The sequence below is a fragment of the Vombatus ursinus genome, unplaced genomic scaffold (assembly GCF_900497805.2).
Source record: "Vombatus ursinus unplaced genomic scaffold, bare-nosed wombat genome assembly UNPS02009205.1, whole genome shotgun sequence".
In the NCBI taxonomy this organism is placed as follows: domain Eukaryota; kingdom Metazoa; phylum Chordata; class Mammalia; order Diprotodontia; family Vombatidae; genus Vombatus; species Vombatus ursinus.
Genome location: NW_020948983.1, coordinates 42,367,868 through 42,392,336, shown reverse-complemented (window position 1 = coordinate 42,392,336; position 24,469 = coordinate 42,367,868). Strand labels below are relative to the sequence as shown.

General features: G+C 38.5%; 1 protein-coding gene across 2 annotated transcripts in view; it reads left to right on the top strand.

Moving 5' to 3' along the window:
• Nucleotides 1–24,469, top strand: part of IGF1R (insulin like growth factor 1 receptor) — a 379,535-nt gene that overhangs the window by 67,283 nt on the left and 287,783 nt on the right. For both annotated transcript variants that reach the window (XM_027851666.1, XM_027851668.1), the window contains one exon: nucleotides 5,595–6,140. In XM_027851666.1, the coding sequence (XP_027707467.1) occupies nucleotides 5,595–6,140 (546 nt within the window). The remainder of the gene's footprint in view (nucleotides 1–5,594; nucleotides 6,141–24,469) is intronic.

The following is a 24,469-nucleotide window of genomic DNA, read 5'->3' as shown; positions in this document are numbered from 1 at the left end:
CCTATTTCATTTAGTTCTTGTGAGAATCAAAGGAGGTATTACATATACTTACATACCCCAAAGTGTCTTGTTACAGTGTATAGAATGCATTTTGAAAACCTTAAATTCTTTTTGCAAATGTCAGCTATTATTCTCATTATCCTTGGTTCCTTCCCTTGCTCTCTGCGTTTGTACCAGTGCCATCCCTTCCCTCTTCTTTTCAGCTGTGTGGCTTCCTAGATTGAATGGCCTGATAATTGGAATCTGACCTTGGTCATTTTCTTTTTAAACTCAGTCATCGGTTTTCCTTTCTGCAAGTAGAGGACTTTTCCTGGAAGGTATCAGTTACCTTACCTCTTCCAGCCCACTTTCTGACAGAAGTCTCTTCCAGGGCATTTCTGTCTGTTCCCCTTGGCTGGACCATGGCGCTTTCTTAAACTCTTGGAGAGCCTCTTCAGGATAAGCTATATCTCCTTGCTATCAACCAAGTGTTTTCCATCATTGCTCTTTAAATGAGTGATTTCACATGGGTTTATTAACCAAATAAATATGATTTATGTGTATATTGTTTAGCCTTCCTCAAGTATGACAAGAATAACCGAGTTCTTTGATCTTCTTATAATCTTTTAGAATTTTCCAGTGACAGTTTTCTTTCAACTTAATTGTTTTTTGATAAAAAAAAAAATTATCAGCAGTAAAGAAACTGTCTAAGTCCGTAAGCTGACTTCTGCCTGTGAGGTGACCTTAGGCTACCATTTGCCCATTTTACCCCTTCTCTGTTGTCAGACTTAGCTGGAGTTTCTCCATCTGTTTTTGTTTTTGTTGTCTGTTATTTATTGACCTCCCACAGTGTGTAGAGTATGTGTAGTACTGTACAGTGTGAGTACTGTATGTGGTCACTGATCTCTGTCACAGATTTCTTTTAGTGCAAGTTTTCTTCCCTCTGTTTTCTAATTTTTGTATTTCTCTCGGCATCTGTCCTTTTTTAAAGGATGACATGAGGACTTCACATTCTAGTACTCTTCATATATTGACTTATTTGTATGATTTTTTTTTTGCCTGAAAAATATGGGAACGTATAGTATTCCGTTTCCCTGGAATGATAAATGTATTCCTTGGGATGTCTTTCTTTAATTCTTTCTTAGATTGCTTAAGCAAAATGCTGGATCCCTTGCTTTCTTCCTTTCCTCTTTGCCAATTATTCCTCATGGTCAGGGCTCCCTTTTTCTGTCAGTGTCACAAAACGCCCTAAAGGCCTACAATCTCACAGAATCCAAAAACAACTGAATGTTAGGCTCAGCTCCTTGTACCTTGTGGTTTGAGTTCTTTTTCTCTCCCTTTAGGGAATGAGTTGATATTTTTTTCTTTCTTTAAATGGAAAAAAAAAGTGTTAGGTTTGAAGTCTGCTCTCGTCATTCTATGTAGACAACAGTTAAGTCTTTATAATATGGTGTCTTAACTGAGAGATCTACTCTGATATTTTTCCTTAATATAGATTTCTGTAAGTTCTGAAAGGTTGAAGAGGACGGAGGGAAAGAAGTGAAAGGGAGAGTCTTCTCCCCATGTGAGCATTTTGTTCCAGATGTAAAATATCAGGAAAATAAGTTATTAGGCTTGAGGCTCTCTGCCTAGATAGTGGATTTTCATGATCTGTAGGTAATGATTTCAAATGCATTGACTGGCTTAGATACCTAATACTTTATAGCATGCTTCAATATGATCTATGACACAAAAATAAATAAGTATTCTGGCATAAGTAACCTACCGTGTGTGGTGGGGTTTTTTCCCTTTTCTTTTTTGACTGATGAATGTTCCTGATAGATCTTGATGCTAAAAGAAATGGATTAATTTTTTTTTTGGTCTAGGATTTAAAAAATTAATTTTTAGTTAACAGCTGATATAGTATGGTAGAAAATTGAGGTACAGGGGTTTAATTCCAGCTTTGTCAACTAAGTAATGAGCAGTGTGATTGTGAGCAAGTCATTAAACCTCTCTGGTTCCTTCATTAAACCTCTCTGGTTCCTTCATTAAACCTCTTAGTTCCTTCATCTGTGAAATAAAAGGATTGGACCAGATGACCCCAGTGTTCTTCAGCTCTGAAATTCTGTGATTCTAACATAAAAATCTCTGGTCCTTTAGCACTTACCATGGTCCCACGCAGCACTTGTCATATTGATATTACAGTACTCATTGTGACCGTCCTAATTCAGGTCTCAGTCTCTTATAATGGTTTCCTAGCTGACCTCCTTTCCTACAATATCTTTCCTTCACCAAATATCCATTACACCACTGCAAAAATAACCTTAAAATAAGTCTTATCTCATTGGTCCCCTCCTCATGCCTCAGGAAGAAAACACAACATGGGAGGCCCGGCATTTGGAGCTTTCCAGCTAATCTAATTCATTTGCCAGCTAGGTGGTTCAGTGAATAGAGTGCCAGGCATGGAGTCAGGAAGACTTATCTCTTTGAGTTCGAATCTGGCCTCACACATTTACTAGCAGGATGACCCTCTGGAAGTCACTTACCTGTGTTTGCCTCAGTTTTGTCATCTATAAAATGAGCTGGAGCAGGAAATGGCAAACCACTCTAGTCTCTTTGCCAAGAAAACCCAAATGAAATGATTCAACAACAACAAGTTAAGCTAGCTCCAAACCTTCCATTTCGACCTTATTACAAATAAAAATATCAGAAATGTTTAAGTGCCTGCTGCGTGCAAAGTACCATGCTAGGTGCTGGGAGAGATGCATAGTTTAGGTAAGATACATTGCTTTTTTAATCTTTGCCTAACACAGTTTATTGCTCACATCAGTAGATGCTTGTTCAACAAACATACTAGGTAGGCTTGAAATCTTGGCAGAATGGTAAAGCACCCACCTGACAGTCAAGAGACCCGACTTCTACCACTGGTTCTCCTCCCAACTGTTTTGTTTCACCTTTCTCATTTGTAAAATGTGGGAGATAGTATCAGATGATCTTTAGGGGACCCTCTAGCTTAGAAAACCTTACGATTATAGATTATCTGATTCCCTCGCGCGTCTCGCTCCTAACGGTTGTCGAGACCTGTTGATCGTTCACAGTTCCATGCACGTCCACCCTTCCCTTTCACCCTGATGCTGCCATCTTAACTCCCTGTTCTCCTCCTCTTCTCCCTCCCACCTCTAGCCCCGCCCCTGCCATACCTGGACTGTTGTACTCACATCTGGACCAGCCTCCGACTTTCCCCTCTTCTCATTTGTCCTATACCTCACCCATGTATTTTTCCCCCAAAGCTACTTTATTTGAACTGGAGAATTATGGAAAATTATGGACAAGAAGACTGAAGATAGTGAGACAGTCTGTGTCAGCTCAGAGAGTTCCTCTACCAGTGAAACGACAAATCCTTCAAAATATCAAAGATTTCGATTATGTTACTCCCTTACTCAAAGCTATGCATTGACCTTTTGGTGTCTACTGAATGACAAGTCCCAATTCCTCACCTGGGACTTGGGTCCTCTTCTTTCTGACCTGCGGCTGTGTTTCAGCCTCATGTCTTAGTGCTTCCCCACCTTTGTGTTTCTTGCTCATGCTTTTCCCCTGCCTCTACTTCTCTTCTATCCAGTTCGCTTTCCTTGTTTTTCAAGGTCCAAATCAAAAGTTCTTGCCTCCGTGAAGCCTTTCTTGTGGGAGGCAGGCCTTCCTTGACCACTCCAGCTGCTTTCTCCCTCCTTTGAACTCTCATAGCTTTTTCTGCTCTACCACTTGTATGACTTTCCACCTAATATCTGTGTAGTTATTTTACCTCTCTGACCTAATTTTCTTTCTTTCTTTTTTTTTTTGGGCAGCTGGGGTTAAGTGACTTCCCCAGGGTCACATAGCTAGTAAGTGTCAAGTGTTTGGTCTGAGGATGGATTTGAACTCAGATCCTCCTGACTTCAGGGCCGGTGCTCTATCCACTGCTCCACCTACCTGCCCCTCTGACCTAATTTTTAACATGAAAGGGTTGGACTTGATGACTTCCAACATGCCTTCCATTTATAGATCTTCTATCCTTAGACTGTAGCAATTGATGAATTGCATATTGAGAGCCAACATGAGACAATGGGAAGAGGGTAGGAAATTTGGAATGAGGAGACACATCCAGGTGCAAAACCCATCTTTGAAACTTGAGAGCTGTGTGATCAGGGGCAAACCACAAAACTTTGCCAAGCCTCAATTTCCATTGGTAAATGGGTATAATATCTGTAATGCCTACCTACAGAGTTGTTGAGTGTCAAATGAGGTAACGTGTAAAATGATTTGCAAACCTTAAGGGGAAGGGAATAAGTATTTATATAGTACCTACTCTGTGCCAGGCATTGTGCTAATAAGTACTTTACAAATGTTAATTCATTTGAACTTCACAAACAACCCTCTGTTAAGGTAGGTCCTGTTATTATTCCCCATTTGCAGTTAAGGAAACTGAGGCAAACAGAAATTAAGTGACTTGCCCAGGGTTACACAACAGTTATTTGAGGCTGGATTTGGACTCAAATCCTTCTGACTCCTAGCCCAGCACTCTATCTACTATCTAGCCCTACCCAGCTTCTCTTTAAGCACTGTATAAATGTTAGCTATTATCATTTCCCTTCCTAGACTGTAAGCTCCTAGAGGGAATTGGTTGCCTCTCCATATTCACAATAGCACCCAGCGTGATATCTTATTTAGAGTAGATAGTCAGTAAATATTGTTTGAATTCATGGGTTAGAAAAGCAACTACAATCCTGAAAAAATTTGGTACTAGTTTCTGATCGCATCACTTCTTAAAATAGTGAGAAGAGATGATAACAGTAAAAGGGAAAAGTGTTGATTTTTCACTTAAAAAGTACCAAAAACGTGTTGTAAACATCACAATCTTTCTAAAAAAAAGTTCTTTTTGAGCCTGGTTTTGAATTAGCTGTAGAGTAAGCATACGTTGTCTAATGTCCTTAATCATATCTAAGAAAACATGATGTCAGGTAAAGCATCATTGAAGTTAGTTTCATAGGAGTAATGTTATAGAAATGAGTGATTGGATGAATGGCATAGAAGGGTCTTAATCCTTTACAATGGGATTTGGATATACTGTGTTCTTGGAGTTATGAACATACATTCTGGGTAACTTTGTGTAGGCATGCCTGCGTACAAAGGTACACAAGGTCAGGGAGAGAAAGGGGCTACAGAATACAAGCTCATTAATAAAAGAGAACAGCATTAACAGACTCTCAGCCCTCACTTAGAAAGAATACCGTATTTCTAGGACATTTTTAATCACTCATCAGCCTGGATGGTTACTTGGTATTGTGTAATAGTGATAATATTTATAGTCATGTTGAGTTTTTTTTTTTCCGCTTCAAGAAACAATGTGTTATATTATCAGTGGGAAGTATATAGCATGTATTTGACTACCAACCTAAGTTGTAGGACTCAGAAGGCAAAATAAGTTTTCAATTCCATGCCTAAAGTTGGTCAACAATTATATTTTTATTTCTTTAATGAAAACATAGATTTCTTGGAAAAGAGTGACCACATTCTAGGGTTGGTAATGTTTTGAGAGAAAATATTTTCTTTAACTAAAGTGTGTCTTGCCTTTCCCCCCTCCTCTTCTTTTTTACTTCTAGTTTGTGGGCCAAACATTGACATTCGCAATGAAATCCAGGAGTTGAAGCGACTAGAAAACTGCACAGTGATTGAGGGCTACCTCCGAATTCTACTGATCTCTAAGGCAGAGGACTACAGGAACTTCCGATTCCCAAAGCTCACAGTCATCACCGACTACTTGCTGCTTTTTCGTGTGGCGGGCTTGGAGAGCCTTAGTGACCTCTTCCCTAACCTTACGGTCATTCGAGGGAGAAACCTTTTTTATAACTATGCCCTGGTGATCTTTGAGATGACAAATCTCAAAGAGATCGGGCTGTATAACCTTAGGAATATCACTCGGGGGGCCATCAGGATTGAGAAGAATTCAGACCTCTGTTACCTCTCCACTGTGGACTGGTCTTTGATTCTGGATGCTGTATCTAACAACTATATTGTGGGAAATAAATCTCCAAAGGAGTGTGGGGACCTTTGTCCAGGGACAATGGAAGAGAAGCCATTGTGTGAAAAGACAACCATTAATAATGAGTACAACTACCGCTGCTGGACCACAAACCACTGTCAGAAAAGTAAGAATTAAATAAACTACTTTTACCTGCTCCCCTTCCCCCCTTTTCTTTCCCGCCTTCTTTCTTTATGTAAAAGTAAATAGTTCTGGTAATCCAGGTGGCTGTTTCGTTTGATGAATTGGTATGTCTACCATTTCAGGCTTAGTTTCCTAGTGGGTAGATCTCAATTGTAATTCTTTTCATATCTTAGACCTGGTGGTGTAAAGAAATATTAATGTGTGACGATTATAACTGCTATTCAGCTCTGTTACAGTCTATGTATTCACATGCATGTATAATATAATATATACATACATGTGCTCAGGGCCAGAAGGATGACCTTATTTAAACTTTGTATGCCTCATTAGAAAAGTGGCACAGTGTTTACACTTATTAGTTGTGTAAGGCTCGTTGTTGGTTGGGGTTGTATATGGCTGTACTGGAGCAGATGGTTGTGCTGAAAAATTGTGATGTCAGTGCTACAGTACTCCTCAACATAAGCGTTCCTGGACTGTGATTACATAAAAAGGGGAAAAAAAATTAGGAGTGATGTCCAAACCCATTTGGAAGGGTTAACTTCTGCCACATGTAAGGTGGTGATCACACAACTTTTAAGGTTTTTAGTGAATAATTTACTTTGGTTTCACAGGACAGAGTATGTCTGAAGGGTATGGTTAAGATGAGAAATGACTAAACTGGAAGTCAGGAGATTTGGGTTATAGTTTAAGCTGTGCCTCTAAATTAGCTGTATAATTCTGGCAAGTCACTTACTTTTTCTGGGGCCTCAGTTTTCTTATCCTTAATATTTATCTGCCATATGTCACAGGATTAATGATCAGAACTCTTCTGTGTGGAAGGTTTGGAAAGTGTAAGGTGCTACATACGACACAGAATGGTATTTTTGTGTGTTCACTTGATCTGTTCCAGAATCCCCTTATTTCCTCCTCATTTTGACTTAGTCACAGGTAATCCTCCTCTTAATATGATCATAACCTTGGGAATCAGATCAGAGTTGTTAAAATATCACGTTGATTACTCTCAGCAGACGTTTTAAGTGGTAATGACCAGAAGGATATTGCCTGCCAGTAATCATATTAAGGAAGTAATCAGCTATGTCTGATGATTGGTCCCTTTAAAGACTGAAGGTTTTCCTCTTGTGTTCTTGCCATTTTCAACCTACAAAGAACCTCCCAATTAGGAGGTTCGAGTAAACTGTGGAGGAGGGAAAAAAATTGATGTGAACCACAAGGTACCTGTTAGTTTGATCCCATTTTGACCTCACTTGTAATAGGGGAAATAATACCTTTTAAATCTAAAGTTGGTTCTGCACCCCAGGATAATTTAGTTGATCCTGGTTCTGGATATATGCATGCACATTCTTCGTTTGATAACTACAGAAAGACCGCTCGCCTCTGAAGGAGCACAATACAAGATCCGCATAAGACAGTTATAGTTACAGTGTTCAAACACTGTGATTGACATTTAAAGTATCATTGTGTGTTCTGCAAGCATTCTGATGATCCTATTGCAAGATCCGTCACTTTACGAACCAAGCTTGATTGAAATGGGAGGAAGGCACTGCACCCAAGTTACTGTAGAGATTACTTAAAATTGTTACTTATCATTAGCCACATCTTCTGCATGTAAAGTACTGGAAAAGTGAACTATTAAATAGATGGAGTCTTGAAGTATTTTCTATTAAAGGAAGTATTCAGAGGTTCTTGATTTTAATCAGGGAGGGGGTTGAGTGGGGGTAGGTGCTCTCTCCTCTGGGGAAAAACAACAACAAAATGACAACAAAAATGACAACAGCCAGCATAACCAAAAACTCAAAACTAACACCTGTTATCTGAGAGCCGGCTTTCTGTTGATGGGCCTTTTCAACGATAGCTAGACTGGTCTTCCAACAGTAGACCCACAGTTCATCTGTGGACTCACTTGTGAAGCCTCCCCAGCTTAGTTGGTTCTGATAGAGCTGGTGCTGTGCTGGTTCAGCCTGCTGGGGTTATTCCCAGGATTAAATCTACACTATAATGAAGCATCACAATAGAACTTTTCAAATGAAGAAGATATATTGTAAAAAGTTTAATTCATTAACTGTATGTATGTGTTATCTAACAAGCTTTTTTTTTTAATAAAAAAGTTTTGTTGTCATTGTTTTTTTTTTTTTTATGGTACCTAGTAAACTTAGAGTGTAATACTTGTAAAACCGGAGTGGTAGAGCATATCAGTTTGCTCAGTTTTCATACTGTACTTCTAATCCTGGCTGAATCTTTTCATAGATGTGCACCATAAAGAGACTAGATAAAAAGGGGGTGAGGGAGTAGAACAGGACTAAATTCATGAACTCTACTAGAAAAGAAATACTGAAAACGCACATGTGAAAAATCTGTGGATTTCATGAATGTGGGTAACTTACGTGGGAACTCCATCTGCCAATGCAGATTGAAGCCCAACTATGACTTCAATAAATCCTACCTTACTTGTTCATGGTCAGAGACAGAATTTGAATCCCGGTTTGCTTGACTGTAAGCCCAGTAATCTATATTCAGTATGCCATGCTGCTTTATATAAATATGTATTCCTTACCAATAATATTTCAGTCATATATTCTTATAAGGACATAGTTTTTAGTTATTAACAGAAAATAAGGAAATGTAACTTCTTTTCTCTCTGCTTACTTTCTGAATTCAAGAATTCTGTTTTTGCTTCTTCTGTGATTTCCCACTTAGAGTATTTATCTTTGTCACACCCCCTCTATGATTTTTTTTCCCCTGCAGTGCTTTGCACATAGTTAGATACTTGACAAATATTTGTTAATTTCTCATCCTTGATTCTACTTATATATTTATCATTGTGATCACATCCCCAGTAAGATTCTTGAAATCACGTGAGGCTTACAAGAGTCCCATTTGAGAATTGCAGAATTAGAAAAATTAAATAGTCCCTTTGACATTAGGATAAGAACTAAGGATATTATTCAAAAAAATAAACTAAATCAGTCGTAGGTAACTTTTCAAAGGCCAACAGCCAAAAATTATGATGAATCCCTAATAGGGAAATTTAAATTTATGGCAGAGGAGGAGGGCATATGATTTAAAATATACAAAAAAAAAACCTGGGAAAACAAACAAACCTTAAAAAGTCTAAACAAGTCACCTGGCATTTGTAACCCTTTATAAAGTGCCTGTTTTTACATATCATGCCTAATCTAATTGGGGCTATTCCAATACTTTCTGTGTTTATAAAAATACTAAACATTAGGTTGAAAGAGTGATAATTGTTTAAGCCTTGGGGCATTATTAGTAAAGAGCCAATGACTCTTACAAGAAAGGTTTTATACAATCTACGTACAACTTTAACTTTCCATTTAGAGCAATATTATTGCATGATGTGTGCTACATAATTTTTTCTTTTTGTTTGTTTTTGCTGAAAGCAGGCATCAGTGTACAGAAGTGATTCTTAAGTGAGGCAAAGCATTGTCAGGTCTTGAAATACTGATATTCTTGTGGGTGTGTTTAATGGGCCATTGGCTAATGAGGAGGATAATCTCCTCCCCTCTACTCCAAAGTCAATGGCTCTTAGTTTGCAAAGGTTGAGAACCCACTGAAGACATAATGGTAGAAACAGGGCTTTTGCTCTTTCTCCTTAAATTTTTCAGATTTGACCTACTTTGCTGTTTTCTCTGATCAGCTACCTAGTGTTAGTCACCATCCAAGCATATCATGGCAAAAAACTGCTGAAAGGTTTGAAAATTTACTTATAGGTTGAACCTTGTCCTGTAGTAATTATGTTGTACTTGTGTGTCTTTTTTTCCTGACTGCTTTTTCTTCAGCTGATGACATTTGCTCAGTGGAATTTCTATTACTCGATTTCAGGTAAAGACAGAACTCTAACTGCTAAACTTCCATCTCTAAGCACTTTTTAACATATCAGGATAAACAGCTTGTGGTCTGCTCAAATCACTGTGATTGCAGCCAGGAAATCTATGAAGGCGGTGAGCCCAGCCATGTTCGAAGCAGACTTAGCTGGTGGCGCAGCTTAATTTCAATTAAAAGGGCATTGACTGGCACCAGTAGTCCCAGGATTTGTTGCCTTTCATCCCAACTCCAAAATGAGAAGTCAGAAAAACAGCAGATCTGAGCCTTCCTGTGAGAAGAGAGTAAATCACTCACTTTTTTTGACAAACAGTGAAAAGTTTACTCTCTTCTCCTGGACGGGGTCAGGTATTTAGAATGAAGGCAGGGGGTATTTATAACAAGTCTCCATTTCCCCTACTGTCTTTGTAGTTTACCCAAATGCATTATTTCAAGGTTCATAGCCCAGGTAATTCTGGTGTATGAAATGAAAAGCTGTCTTTTAGTTTCTTGTAGATTACTAACCAGTTGAGCCCTCCAGGTAGGGCCCATGACTCATTAATAGTTCAGTGAGTCAGCAGTTGGTTTTGGGGCATTGCCTGATCTTCTAATATGAGACCCCACGCATATGTTGTGTTAAGAGGGAGTAGCATGCATTTGGGTATGAGCAATCTAATAAGCATCTGGAAATTTGTGTAAGTTAAGCCCTTGCATTCTGAAGTCAGCTTGGGCTTCTTGGCCTCTCCTCAGATCCCAGGTGTGTGCTACCTAGGGAAGGATAACACTTGCCAAGATGGAACCCTCAAGTTGTTTAAGGAATCTGGGAATCCAGCCTGCTATGTCTTTAAGTCTGTGTGAAAAAGAGAATAGCATTTTGTTCTCAACTGATTGCTAGGTTTGGAAGTCATTCTCAGTTCTGTGGCAGCTTTTTCCTTCTGTTTCTAATGAAACAGATGAAGCAGCCGCAAGTAACTCAGCATAAAATAATGACAATAGCTCTTTACAACTACACTAGTAAGTAATGGCAGTGTTATTTACTCCCATTTTACAGATGGACAAACTGAGCATCAGAAGGAAAGGATGAGTGAACCCTTGTTGGGAATTGTAGAGTTTTGTTGTTGTTGTTGTTTGCTGTTGTTTTTGGTCAGGTATGGATTGGATCAGATGGCCTTTGAGGTCCCTGCTAACTAGCGTCAGAGTCCATGAACCTTGGTCTGATTCCAAGTTCAGTGTGCTTTCCTCCATACCCAGATACCTCAAGTTTTGTCATATGTACTTGTGCTGAATGTCTGACTACGACCCATCTGAACCCCTTCTTTTCAAGTGAGGGGTGTGTGTGTCCCTGTGTCCCTTTTCCTCTCTTCATAGACAAGGTGACAGGGAAATATCCTAGCAGTTGCAAGGGTCCCTTCTTGTCTAGGAATCTGCTGATCTTATATCTGGGCTTTTGGATATTTGTAGGAAGAGGTTGTTAGGACCCATCTCAGTCAGTCTTTATACTTTTGTTCTATAGGTCTCACCTGCCCTTCTCAGAGGGCTCAGTAGAATTGAAGAGGAGACCAATTCCCCAGCCCACTTCTTTTCTTCTCAAAGTATCTCCATAAAAGGGGGGAAACTCTGAATTTTAATTCTGTCCACTAAGATTTATTCCTTACTTCCATATACACAACCTCTTGGACTGCCCACCCCTTCCCTAGCTTCAGGGCAGGACAGATGCAGTACAGCTTCTTCTAGCCATCTGACCATGTCTTGGTACCTTGTAAGCCATTCTCTCAGATGTCTTGGGAATGGAATTTCTGTTCCTGTTCTAAAGTCCTAGGAAGAACATTAGAGCCATAGGAGATCCAAGGAATTCAAAAATTGTCCAAAATTCCCATTGAAGCAGGTGTAGTGCTGCCTGTACTATAGAACCAGGTGACTCCCCAAAAAGCGACAACAACTAACTGTAACAACAACAACAAAATCCAAACATTCCTGAGGCCAGACGGGTGTGCTCCACACTCCAGGTAACAGAAGTCTCCAATCCCTCCCTTGCAGTCATTCTCTCCTGCCTTTCCAACGGCTCCCTTTCCCAACAATCCCAGGATTGCTTAGACTGCCAAGCCAAATGACCTGAAATTCTGTTTTTGTATAGCCAATTAACTAAACAATCTGCCAATAAGAAGCAGCATGATGCAAAGGAAAACATTTGAAGTCAGAGGACCTGGGTTCAAATCCCAGCTCTGCCACATACTATCTATGTGATCAGGCAAGTCACTTAATCTCTCTAGGCCTCAGTTTCTTTATCTGTAAAATGAGGGAGTTCGATGAGGTGGTCTGTAAGGTGTCTTCCACTTCTAAATCTATGATCTATGATGGAATGAATTCCCGATTACTTTCTGTGATCTCCACCCCAATGGTGAACTCATCAAAATAGTAAAATCTTTTTAAAAAAAAAATCTTCCTCACCTCCTCCCAGTGAGTCTTATTTCTTTATGACTTAGTGTCAAGTAATATTACTGAAAGGGGTTACTATTACCAAAACTGATTGGTTTGTAAAGGAGAAATTACTTGTGAAAGAGTTAAATTTTTTCATTTTTATCTTAAAATTTTTTATTATTTATTTTAAGCATTCTTTTCTTTTTAAATTTTGAGTTCCAGAATGTCTCCCTCCCTCCTACCTTTCCCCCACCTACTGAGAAGGCAAGCAATATGATATCAGTTATTCATGTGAAATTATGTAAAACATTTCCATATTAGCCACATCACAAAACAAAGCAAAAAAAATAAAGAGAGCGAGAAAATTATACTTCAGTTTGTACTCAGAGTTCATCAGTTTTTCTCTTTGGAGGCAAATAGCATTTCTTCATCATGAATCCTTTGGAATTGTATGGGATTATTGTATTGATTGGAGTAGCCAGTCTTTCACAGTTGATCATCATTACAATATTGCTGTTACTGTGTACAATGTTCTCCTGGTTTTGCTCACTTCACTTTGCATCAGTTCATATAGATCTTGCTGTATTTTTCTGAAACTATCTCCCTTGTCATTTCTTATAGAACAATGTTACTTTATTACAATCATATGCCACATCTTATTTAGCTGTTCCCCTATTGATGAGCATCCCCTCAATTTCCAATTCTTTGCCACCACAAAAAAAGTTACTATAAATATTTTTGTACCTGTAGGTCCTTTTCCTTTTTCTTTGATCTGTTTGGGGGTATGGACCTAGTAGAGGTATTTATAGATCAAGGGGAATGCACAGTTTTATAGCCCTTTGGACATGGTTCCAGATTGTTCTCTATAAGAGTTGCACCAGTTCACTACTCCACCAAAAGTTCGTTAACATTCATGTAATACCCATTTTGAAGATGAGGAAACAAGCTCAGAAAGGGTAACTGACTTATTTGCTCTTGGTCACATAGCTTTAAGTCTCACAGAGGGAATTGGAATCCAACTCCAGGCCCAGTACTCTATCCACTATGTCGTACCTCATTCACTGCCTGCAGGAGGCAGATTGGAGGCAGGGAAATTTGATGGTAAGAGAGAGCTTTTCCATCTGTGACACAAGTAACATTAAACAGGGGCCATTTGTTGGCAGGACGCTTAAATATCATTTGGAGTTAAAACACTGAAGTGTTCAAACAGATCTGTCAGGAATGGAGCTGTCCAAAATGAGCAGGTTTCCATCTGCAGTGCCCTGAAACATGGTGAGTTAAGGTAGGATTGGCCAGTAGGGCTTAGGAAGAACCTTCATTACTTGTGCAACTGTAAGAGGGGTTATATTAGAAAGCAGTGACTCCATCCAGGACCAGGTCTTTACCTTTAAAGAGAGGCATGAGAAATTGTAATAATATAGAAATTTGATAGATTGTCACTATTAATTGAAAAAACACTAAGTAAAAATAGAGGGCTAGGATGGTCTAGTAGAAAGATTATTAGATTTGGAGTCAGAATAGAGCTGGATCCAAATCCTGGCTCTGATCCTTAATAGTGGGCAGCTAGGGGGTTGCAATGGATAGAGTGCTGGTCTGGGGTCAGGAAGATTTGAGTTTAAATTCGGCCTTCCTAGACACCAGCAGTGTGACACTTAATTTCTGTATGTCTCAGTTTTCTCAGCTGTAAAATGGGGTAATAATAGCACCTACCTCACAGGGTTGTTGTGAAAATTAAATGAGATAATTGTAAAGTGCTCGATGTGCGGCACCTTTTTAGGTGCTTTAATACATACTGTTCTCCTTCCCTCCTCCCCTTCATAGCTGTACAAGCTCAGGTAAGTTGTTAAACCTTTTTAGGTCTTATTTTCATCATCTGAAAAATCATACTGTAACTCCCATCCTCATTGAATTGCTTTGGGGAAAGTACTTTGTAAAAATTGAAATACTGTATAGACCTGACCTCTTACTATCATTCTAGTCCCAGCTTTGCCTTTATTTTGCTGTGTGGCTGTGAATGAGTCACTTTATCCCTCTTGGCCTGGGCTTTTTTGTATGTACAGTGAACGGTTGGAAAGAATGAACTCTAGAGAGTCTTTCTACATGAAAATTTTATTATTGTAGATAAGGTTCACCCACCTCAGTCGTTGTTTCAGGCAGTGACTTTTGCTGGGTTGATAACAGTGCTGCCTGTTGGCATGTTGTGTTGCTCTCCATGGCTTAAAGAAAAGATTCTAGCTCTTTATTTAGGTGTGTGGGGGTATACTGTTTTATGTTTGGTATATATATAAAAAACTGTTGGTATAAACAAAGTTCATTGGACTAATATACCCTATAAATTGATGGTACCTGCAAATTTGTTGATTGAACGAAGAATGGGTAAACCTGATGCTCAACTCCCAATTCCTACCATTTTCTTTCTTAAAATGAAAAAATAAAGTATATTTATGGTTACGGAATAGAGTGGGATGGAGTTTCTTTGCTTACCAATTAAAAAGCACATTTTTACATAAAACTGTAGGTCTCAAATGGTGTTCTAAGAATACATGCTTTGCCCATTCTCTTTTTTTTGGAGGGGGAGGGTGATGCTTGTTTTGTATTCTCTCCCTTCTGCATTGGTACCCCCCCCCCAAGTTAATAGCAGGAAATGTACACTGGATCCCTCTGTCCTTGCTTAGACCTTCCGCTCAAGGATATCAGGTGGGTGGGAAAATGCTGTGTGGGAACATTAGGCATGTCAGGCAGCCAGGCTTCTATTTAATTTTGTTACTGAGCAGAAGTCGGTTTTTGTTTTTGCATCTCCTTCATAAACAAAGGAAAAGATCTCTGCTTCCTTCCGTGCAACTTTTACGGAAATCATGTTGTCGGGGAGGAGGGTGCTCATAAGTCTACACAGTGCATTCCCTGAGAGTTTGGCCTCTCAGGGAAAAAAAAAATTGTGCAATCCGAACCAAGGAATAATTTCCTGTGTATTCATCTTCTTAAAAGTTCTAATGGGAAGAAACTTTGATAACTGAAAACAGAAGGTTATGAGATGCCAGTTATTAAACTCCAGTGGCTCTTTTCAGTCTTTAATCAGAGGTGTTTTTTTTTTTTTTTTAAATAAATTCTATACTAGTACAAGGAAGCCTCGCTTGTTGATAGTCATTTGCTATTACGGTGGTGAGTTCTACAGTCCAGTCTAATATTTGTACCCAGCGTTTCTGTGGGGAGGAGGATCCCAGCTGCATTTCTCTGACATCTGCTCTTGGCAGCAGATCTATGAAGTTGGGGTTGCCATACTGGATTTCCGGCTAGAATCAAAGTGCTTGGATGGCTTCTAGCAGCTGCTAGGGCTGGGGAATTGGGCTTAAAAGTGAAAATGGGGGAAAGATTGGGAATAAACAGCCCATAATACAAAAAAGAAAAAGAGAGAGAAGCTGAAGTTGGTATAAATAGAACCACTTTCCTGGGCAGAAGGCATTTTTGAATTAGAATTTTTCAAAAGACATTAGTGGTGATATGTGGAATAATGGAAACAACTCAAGTGCTTACGGTCAGTGAAGAGTTGCTTTGTTACTGGGTTAGTAATTCAGCATAAGGGTTTTCATTCTGGCTTCTTGACCTTTTGATAATTAATAGTATTACCAGGATGTGAGCCTGTCATTCAGATATGGGCCAGGTATGTTTTTATTTTGATTCTAGTAAGGGATCATCTTCTGTCTCAATGCACCTAAATAAATTAGTACATCAAAAAGATTTCTGCTGAGTAATTATGCAGAAGAAGTTTCACTGTAGGTTTTAAGCAAAGATGCATTGGCATGCTAATTCCATTCATTTTTCATTCCAAGGAGAAGCAAGAGGACCTCAGTTATACGGGAGATTGTCTTCTCAAATGGATGCTGACACTCTGCATAACTTTATTTTTCTCGTCACTACCCCCCAAAATAATTGCATTTCCTTCCCACTGCCACCATTCCTTCCATTACCACCCTCCACCCAACAAATTCATACACTCTTGACCCTCCTTTTGATTTTTTGTTGCTAACCATTGCGGGGGCTGAGGCTTAAAAACACCTTCACCATAATCACAAGTGGAATCCTGGGAATGTACAGTTCTCTGAGAAGAATGTTTCTTTAACTCAACAAATCTGTCTTTTAAAGATCCCTGTGGGAAGATCATTAGAAGCCATACAGTGGGTGTTCAAGAGGAAAGGTGTGCCAGTGGGTGTGCTTAAATAGAGCATTTTCCATTGGTAGAGAATTGTTGAGATGGCAAATTCCTTTTTTTTTTTTTAACAGCATATCGTTTTAACTGGAATTCCAGTTTTATGGGGTAAAAGCAAAAGCATTTCATTAATTTCAAAATGAATCATCATTCCAGCTTTGTTGACAATTCATAGTTTCAGGTTTGTTAGATGCCTCAGCAATATCAAGAACCCTTAGTATCTCAGCTACTTTCTGCCAAATAAATTGTACCTTAAACTTAGATTTTGTGACAGGGAACCTACAGGCCTCCCCTTCTCAGCCCATAGAATAATCTCCATTAGTGGATTATTTTTACCAGTCTATTAATGATGACGTAAGGATAAAGAGAAGATGAAGAGCTTTGAACAGTGGCTAAATGGTCCAATCAGAATTCTAAAGTTGAATGATCAGATAATAGGAATGAAACCCTTAGGTTAATTGAAGAGGATGGTTTTGGATATAAGCAGTTTATTAACATTAATTTCCGTCCCTTTCTTTCCCTTGTTCCCATCTTTGTCTGTTTCTTTCTTTCCTCTTTTTTTTATTCCTTTTCCTATGTGAAACTCCTTATATGACATTTAGACACATAGAAGATACAAGAATAAAATAAAATGTATTCTTTCCTCTCATGCAGCTTTATTTTTTTGCAAGTAATAGTGATATAAGGTTATACATAAATTTATAAGAGAAATGTGAATAGTACGAGGTCCAAAAAGGAAACAGTTATTACTGAGTGATGGTAGAAGAAATAGATGGTGTTGGTCAAGCTTCACGTAAACAAAGCTTAATCACTGACTGCACCATTCACCTGACATACACCATTACTCAATCTCACTGTTAGTTGCCCTTTCTTCTGCACCTGTTGGCCAGTCTTCTCACTGTGATTACATAGATTGTAAGGTCCTTAAAGGACTGTTTTCCTTTTTTCCTCTATATCATTCTCAGTTATCTAATGGGGATACTAGGTAAGAATAATAATATCAGTCTCTCACATTTGTATAGCAGTTCCCCAAGCACTTTCTTTTTAAAAGTATAATTAATTTTTTTCAATTCACAAAAATGTATTCTCTCTCCTTCTTTTCTTCCTCTTTGCTGGAAAAAAAAAAAAAAGATAAACCCTGTGTAATGAGTCAAGTGAAACATTCCCACCTTCTCCATATCCAAAAATATATCTCCTTCTGTACCTTGAATCCATTACCTCTCTGTCAGGAAGTTAACTAGCTAGCCTCATGACTACTGGTCCTTTGGAATTCTGCTTGGTCATTGAATTGATCAGAGTTCTTAAGTCTTTGAAAGTGTTGTTATATAAATGATTGTCTTGGTTCTGACAGAGCACTTTCCTCACAACTCCCATGAGGTGAAATTAGTGCAACTATTATTACCAACATTTTTATAAAAGAGGAAGATGAGGGCCATGTAGGCACTAAGTCAGCATTTGTTGGTTGATTCCATTTATTGCCCTGATTATTTTCTGGGGATTAATGACCAGTCAATAGGAAAAACAAAAGTACCCTCCTCTTGTTAAGAAGTTTATTCTTGCCATGCTATCTCATTGGGAAAGGGAATGGATTTCATTGGTATAGGAAACTCTCTGTACCTCCTTTGCAATTTCCAGTCCCAGACAAGAGGTTAAGTAACTTGGTCAGGTCCTTACAGCCAGTATTGTGTCAGAGAAGATGTTTGAACCCAGGGTTTCCTGGTTTTAAGGCTATCTCTCTATCCGTTAACCCAGGGGTGGGGAACCTGCAACCTCGAGACCACATGTGGCCATCTAGGTCCTCTAGTGTGGCCCTTTGATTGAATCCAAACATCACAGAACAAATCCCCTTAATAAAAGGATTTGTTCTGTAAAACTTGGACTCAGTCAAAAGGCTGCATTTGAGGACCTAGACAGTCACATGTGGCCTCGAGGATACAGATTCCCCACCCCTGCATTAAACCGTAGCTGTCAGACACCATACAGCACTCCACAGTGCTGCCAAACTAGATCAAAATCTAACTGGGGACATGTTAAGTAATATAAGTTAAAATACAATAGAACACAAATAATGTTAATATGTGGTTTTCTAAGTAACCATGCAACCCGTAGGGATGCTCACTTATGGTTTGGCGGCTCCTATAAACTTATATAAACTTACATTTGAAGACGCTTCAGTAGACCTTGCTGCTTCTCGTAATAGTTAGCATTTATCCAGTGCTTTTAGGTTTCTAAAACACTGTACGTGTGTGATCTCATTTGATCCTCACATCAAGTCTGTGAAATAAGTACTATTATTATCTCTTTTTCAGATGAAGAAACTTGTCATTAATAATAATGATAACTAACAATTATATAGTTCCTACTATGTTCTAGGCACTGTGCTAAGCGCTTTACCAATACTTTCTCATTAGATCTTCACAACAAGCCTGTGAGGTGAGTGCTACTGTTACCCCCATTTTACAGATGAGGAGACTGAGGCAAACAGGTTACGTGACCTGCCCAGAGTCACACAACTAGTAAGTGTATGAGGCTGGATTTGAGCTCTGGTTTTCCTGACTCCAGGTCCATCCAGGGCTCTTTCCATCTCACCGTCTAGCGCCTAACAATGAACAATCACTCTCTATGATAGAGGAGCTTCTATCTTGTCCACTTTCCATTGGTTATTACTTCTTACTCCTCTCCTTTCACTATATCTTCTCCATCTACTAAACCAGGTGTCCTGTCTCTGCTCTGAGACAGCTGTTACAATGTGCTCAGAATTGCCGTTGCATGGCTCTCCCTTATATCAGTCTTTATGCACTTGATCTCCCTGGTATCTAGGATCCTACTTTAAACTTTGTTGCATGGGTGGGTGAGTTCCACTTGCTTTCGTTTTTTTTCTTTTCTTCTAACTATATTTCCATTTCTCCATTGTTAGGATGTATTTCAAAGTAAAAATTTAGACATCTTAACTTGTTTGGTTCTTGGAGCATTTTCTTAGGGTAACTTGCCATTTTTCGTTATCTATCTATTCATATAGGGCAGCTAGGTGGTGTAGTGGATAGAGTGCCAAGCCCGGAGTCAAGAAGATTCATCTTCTTGTTCAAATCTTGCCTCAGACATTTATTAGCTGTATGACCCTAGGCAAGTCGCTTGACCCTGTTTACCTCAGTTTTGTCATCTGTGAAATGAGCTGGAGAAGGAAAAGGTAAACCACTCTAGTATCTTTGCCAAGAAAACCCCAAATGGGGTCATGAAGAGTTGGACATGATTGAACAACATTTACTCTTATGCATACATATATAGGTGTGTTTTTATATATATGTGTGTGTGTGTGTATACTTATATATGCATATATGTAACTTTATAAAATGATATTGGTGCTAACCTATACTTCAAAAAATGTGATTTTGCAGCATTAAGACAGAATAAACTGGGGGCAGCTAGGTGGCGCAGTGGATAAAGCACCAGCCCTGAAGTCAGGAGGACCTGAGTTCAAATCCAGCCTCATACATATAACACTTACTAGCTGTGTGACCCTAGGTAAGTCACTTAACCCCATTGCCTAGCCAAAAAACACAAAACAAAAACAAAAAAAAAAGATAGAATAAACTGGCCCTAGATTGCTTATAATTTAGCACTTTTACGATTGTGGCATGTTCATCAATAAATAAATGTAATACAAAGTGAGAAAGTGTACAGCAAAAGTATAGATTAAGTCCTTTGAGAGTTCAGATGAAAAAGGTAGGAGAGGTTACTATAGATCACCTGTATAGGAAACTATTTCCAGTGAATCTCAGAGTTGGAAGAAGTCTCGGTAGTCATGTAATCCAACCTGTACCTAAGCAGGAATCCTGTCTATGACATCCCTAGGGGTGGTCATCCAGCTTAGAGTTGAAAAACCTCTTTAGGTCGAGATCTTCCAAGGCACCGCTTTCCTCTTTTCAATAGGAAGAATTGATTCACAGTGTTCCTAATAGGTTGGAATGCTGGATCAGAACCAATAAGATGATACTTTTATAAAGTCCAGTTAGATTTCAAGTTTTGCTTTTAAGTTAAAAAAATACATACCTTTAAGGGTAGAATATGGTAGAACTGATTTAGGAACATCACATTATAGATTTAGAGCTGGAAGGGACCTCAGAGGTCAATAGGATTATAAAAACATACATTTAGAACTAGAAGGGATATTAACAGTCATCGAGTCCAACTTTTCATTTTATAGATGAAGAAACTAAGTCCCAGAAAGACCCTGTGTTATGTTGGATAATCATTCATTCTAAGTCAGGAAGTTGGGATTCTGACCTCCTCTAACTTAAAAAGCTAGCACTCATTCTACTCACTGTGTCTTGTTGCCTCTCTCTTAATAGCAGTTCATGCGAATTGGGAATTTTAGTGCACTGCAATAAGTTTAAGACAGGCCCTACCCTCAAAGAGCTTACATTCTGATGGGGGAAGGCAGCACATTGAAGGAATGCATGTTGGTAAAATTCCAAGAGGTAGAAGCAAGACCTGTGAAGGGAAAACCTGCGGTTGGAGGCCTTTGAGCAGATGGTGGAATGGCCATCCATGAGTATTAGAAATGGGAATTACTGAATTGGGTGGGAGGTTGTTTTAAGTAACTACTGAGGCCCTTTCCAAGTTTAAGAAATGCTCTTCTACTCTTGATTTTTGTTTTAAATGCCTGACTAATATTAACATTTAAATGGAGGAATAACACTGAAAATCTCTGCATGATCTTTGAAACACAAACTGTTTGTTGTTTGTCTCTCATCTTGAAGGAGATATAAAAATTGCAGCGAGTTTCATGGGCATAAGTATTGCCTTTTGTGGAGCACCCCTGGAGAGAATTTGTTTTGCTTTTAAGGCAGGGGGACCTTAATGCAAAAGCAATTAAGGAGAATTAAGATTGAAAGTTTTCCTGACAGGCTGGAATACTGGTTCAGAACCAGTGAGATGATATCTTTATCTCTGTGAAATACCAAGCCTTGCTTTTAAGTTAAAACAACAAAAACAAAAACAAAACCACACAGTATAAGTATAGTATGTGGTAGAACTGACTTAATATCATAATTGTAGAGCTGAAAGGGACTTCAGAGGTCAAGGACCATAGAATCACAGACTTATACATAGAAAGGACCTTAGAAGTCCCTTTTGTTTTTTGAATGTATAATTTAATTTGTTTTTCTAGGATACTTTGCCTCTTCAAGTAGATGGTATATTAGGTAATGGTTTGGGTGAAGTAAAATAAAAGAAATTCTCAAATTCGATGTAGATTTTCTGCTGGTCTGACTTTTTTATTGTTGTTCAGTCATCTTTCAGTTGATTCCAACTCTCCCTGACCTCATTTGGGGGTTTTCTTGGCAAAGATACTGGGGTGGTTTGCCATTTCCTTCTCCAGCTCATCTAATAGATAAAGAAACAGAGACAAACTGGGTTAAGTGACTTACCCAGGGTCGCACAGCTAGTAGGTATCTGAGGCCAGATTTGATTTCAGGAAGATGAATCTTTCTGACTCCAGACCTAGCACTCTATCCATTGTGCCACCTACCTACCCTGCTAAAAATGCCCGGATGTTTTTATTACGTTGCTTTTAATATCTAGGAATTATGAGTGCCCCCAACAAATATCTACCCAGGGTCTATATTAGCAATGGGGAGACAAATAAGAATAAGCCTTGTATTTTCCTGTTGAGGAACTTGAATCTCAGAAGTCATTCAGTATGACTTGAGTTAGGGCCATTTTAGTGAAAATGGATCTAATCTCTTAGCAATCTTCTTTCTAAATTATGCATCTTTTAAAGTGCTGCAGGGTAGGATAAAAGTTGAGCTTAATTTCTTATGTTCTTTGTTACTGCCTAACATACTGAAAGGCTGATGATTTGATTATGTTGGCCCCCTCGTCAGTCTCTCTCTTGTTTCCTTTAGCTTGTTTTTGTTAAGGAAACCGCCTTTCTGTCCTGGTCACCTGTTGAACCAGGAGTTGGACTGAACCTAGAGTTAATGGCTCTCCGATGCCTGCTGGCTTCCCTTGGCTTTGAGTCCCAAGTAAAATAAAGTACTTAGTTTGAGACAGAAAGCAGACATTTAAGCCTGACATTATGGTGAAGCTCTCGACTTGCTCAGAATGGCTATTTCTGTATGTTTCTGTTCAATTTAGAAATGAGTGAGGGCCAACTAGAGGAGTGTTTCCGGAAGTGTGGTCTGTGGACTCCCAGAAGTTGGCTATAATTCATGTAGATGTTTTCAAAGAAGGAGATATTGCTGAAAGCAAAACAAACAGCCACTGTCAGGTATTAAGTGAGGAGATAAGGGTCTTAAATGACATGATAGAAATAAGGTCATTCCAGCAGGAGTGACTTCTGGATTGGAAGATTTTAGGGATCATAGGTAGAGTTTGTGATAAGTCAATAATAGACTTTTAAAAGTCACTTATTTGGTCTTGCCTTTCGTTACCGAAGGTAATAACGAATCTGTGTACATATGATAGTTAATAAGCTATATAATAAATAATTCATGAACACTTAGGAGACATATTTATGTAATGACTGTTCAATGAATTTGGAAGCATGTAGAGCCCATTTGCCAACTACTTTGAGTTCCCATTGAAACAGAATCTAAACATCCAAAAAGATTCCTCCATCTTCAATCAAAAATACTGTTGAATGCCTGTTAAGTTTAAGGTACTATTCTAGGTGCTGTTGGGGATAGGGAAGAATGAGAAATCTCTTCTCTCAAACAACTTACAATCTAATTGGGGAAATAAGATGTAAACATAGAAAAAGTTTATTAATAAAAGGGCTTTCACAAAAACAATGCATCATTAATTGCCAAATAAATTTTGTAAGTCTGTATTTAGGATACCCTTTGGCAAGTATATTTTGTGGAAATTAATGTTCAGTCATTAAACAAAAAATTGTTTAATTCTTATTTAATAGTATGTGCCTAGGACTCTTTAGGCAGTCCCATATCTTTGAATAGATTGTGTTTCGAAAGTTCTTTTGTAAACTAGTAGTTTGAAATTTATATCACGAAATTTCCCCTAGAAACTGTGTGTGTGTGTGTGTGTGTGTGTGTGTACATATATATATATATGTATATATATATATCCACCATAAATAGTAGATGGGTTACTTGCCCATCTCTTGAAAATCTACTTAACATGTATTTCCCTAATATAGTTTATTAATAGTACTGTTGCAATTAAACTGAACTTTTTCCTTACAACATTATTTCTGTGGGATTAATAACTTCCAAGATCTCACTTAGGACACCAAGAATACTTTTTCCTCTGGGCTCATGGCACTTTCCTGAAGTATCTTGCCAGGCGGTAAAGTCTTTGGATATTTAGGGAAAAGGGTAACTATTCCTGAATATCCATAACTTTATTCTCCATAATCTACCTATTAGAAGATAATTTTTTATATCTGTATAAGAGAAAATGCTTTCCAGTTACTTACCCAGGTATTGACTGGGGAGCAAAGGTTGAGTTTTGGATTTTTGAATGCCTGTTTTCCTACATGTAGTAAGTATTTTTGTTTCTGTGGGTGATGAAAAAAGAGTATTGGATATAGTCTTTGCACATAAGAAGCTTACAGTTTACTTTTTTGTGTAGCTTAATTTTTTCTTCATTTTCTTCTAGATTATTATTTGTTGTACATTTGTAACTGATATTAACTCATCAATTTAAATCTTAGAGAAGATTATTTTAATAAGGAAGATGCTTCAGGGATTCAACTATGAGGATGGAAAGATTAAGGTACCTTACTGTCTCCATAGCTGTTCCTCTGTCAAAGAAAAAAATCTCTGTGTGTTCTTTGTCCTATAGAAATATTAAATCTATGTTAAGTATGCAGACATGAATGGGCGAGGGAAGTATTTGTGGGGAGCAGG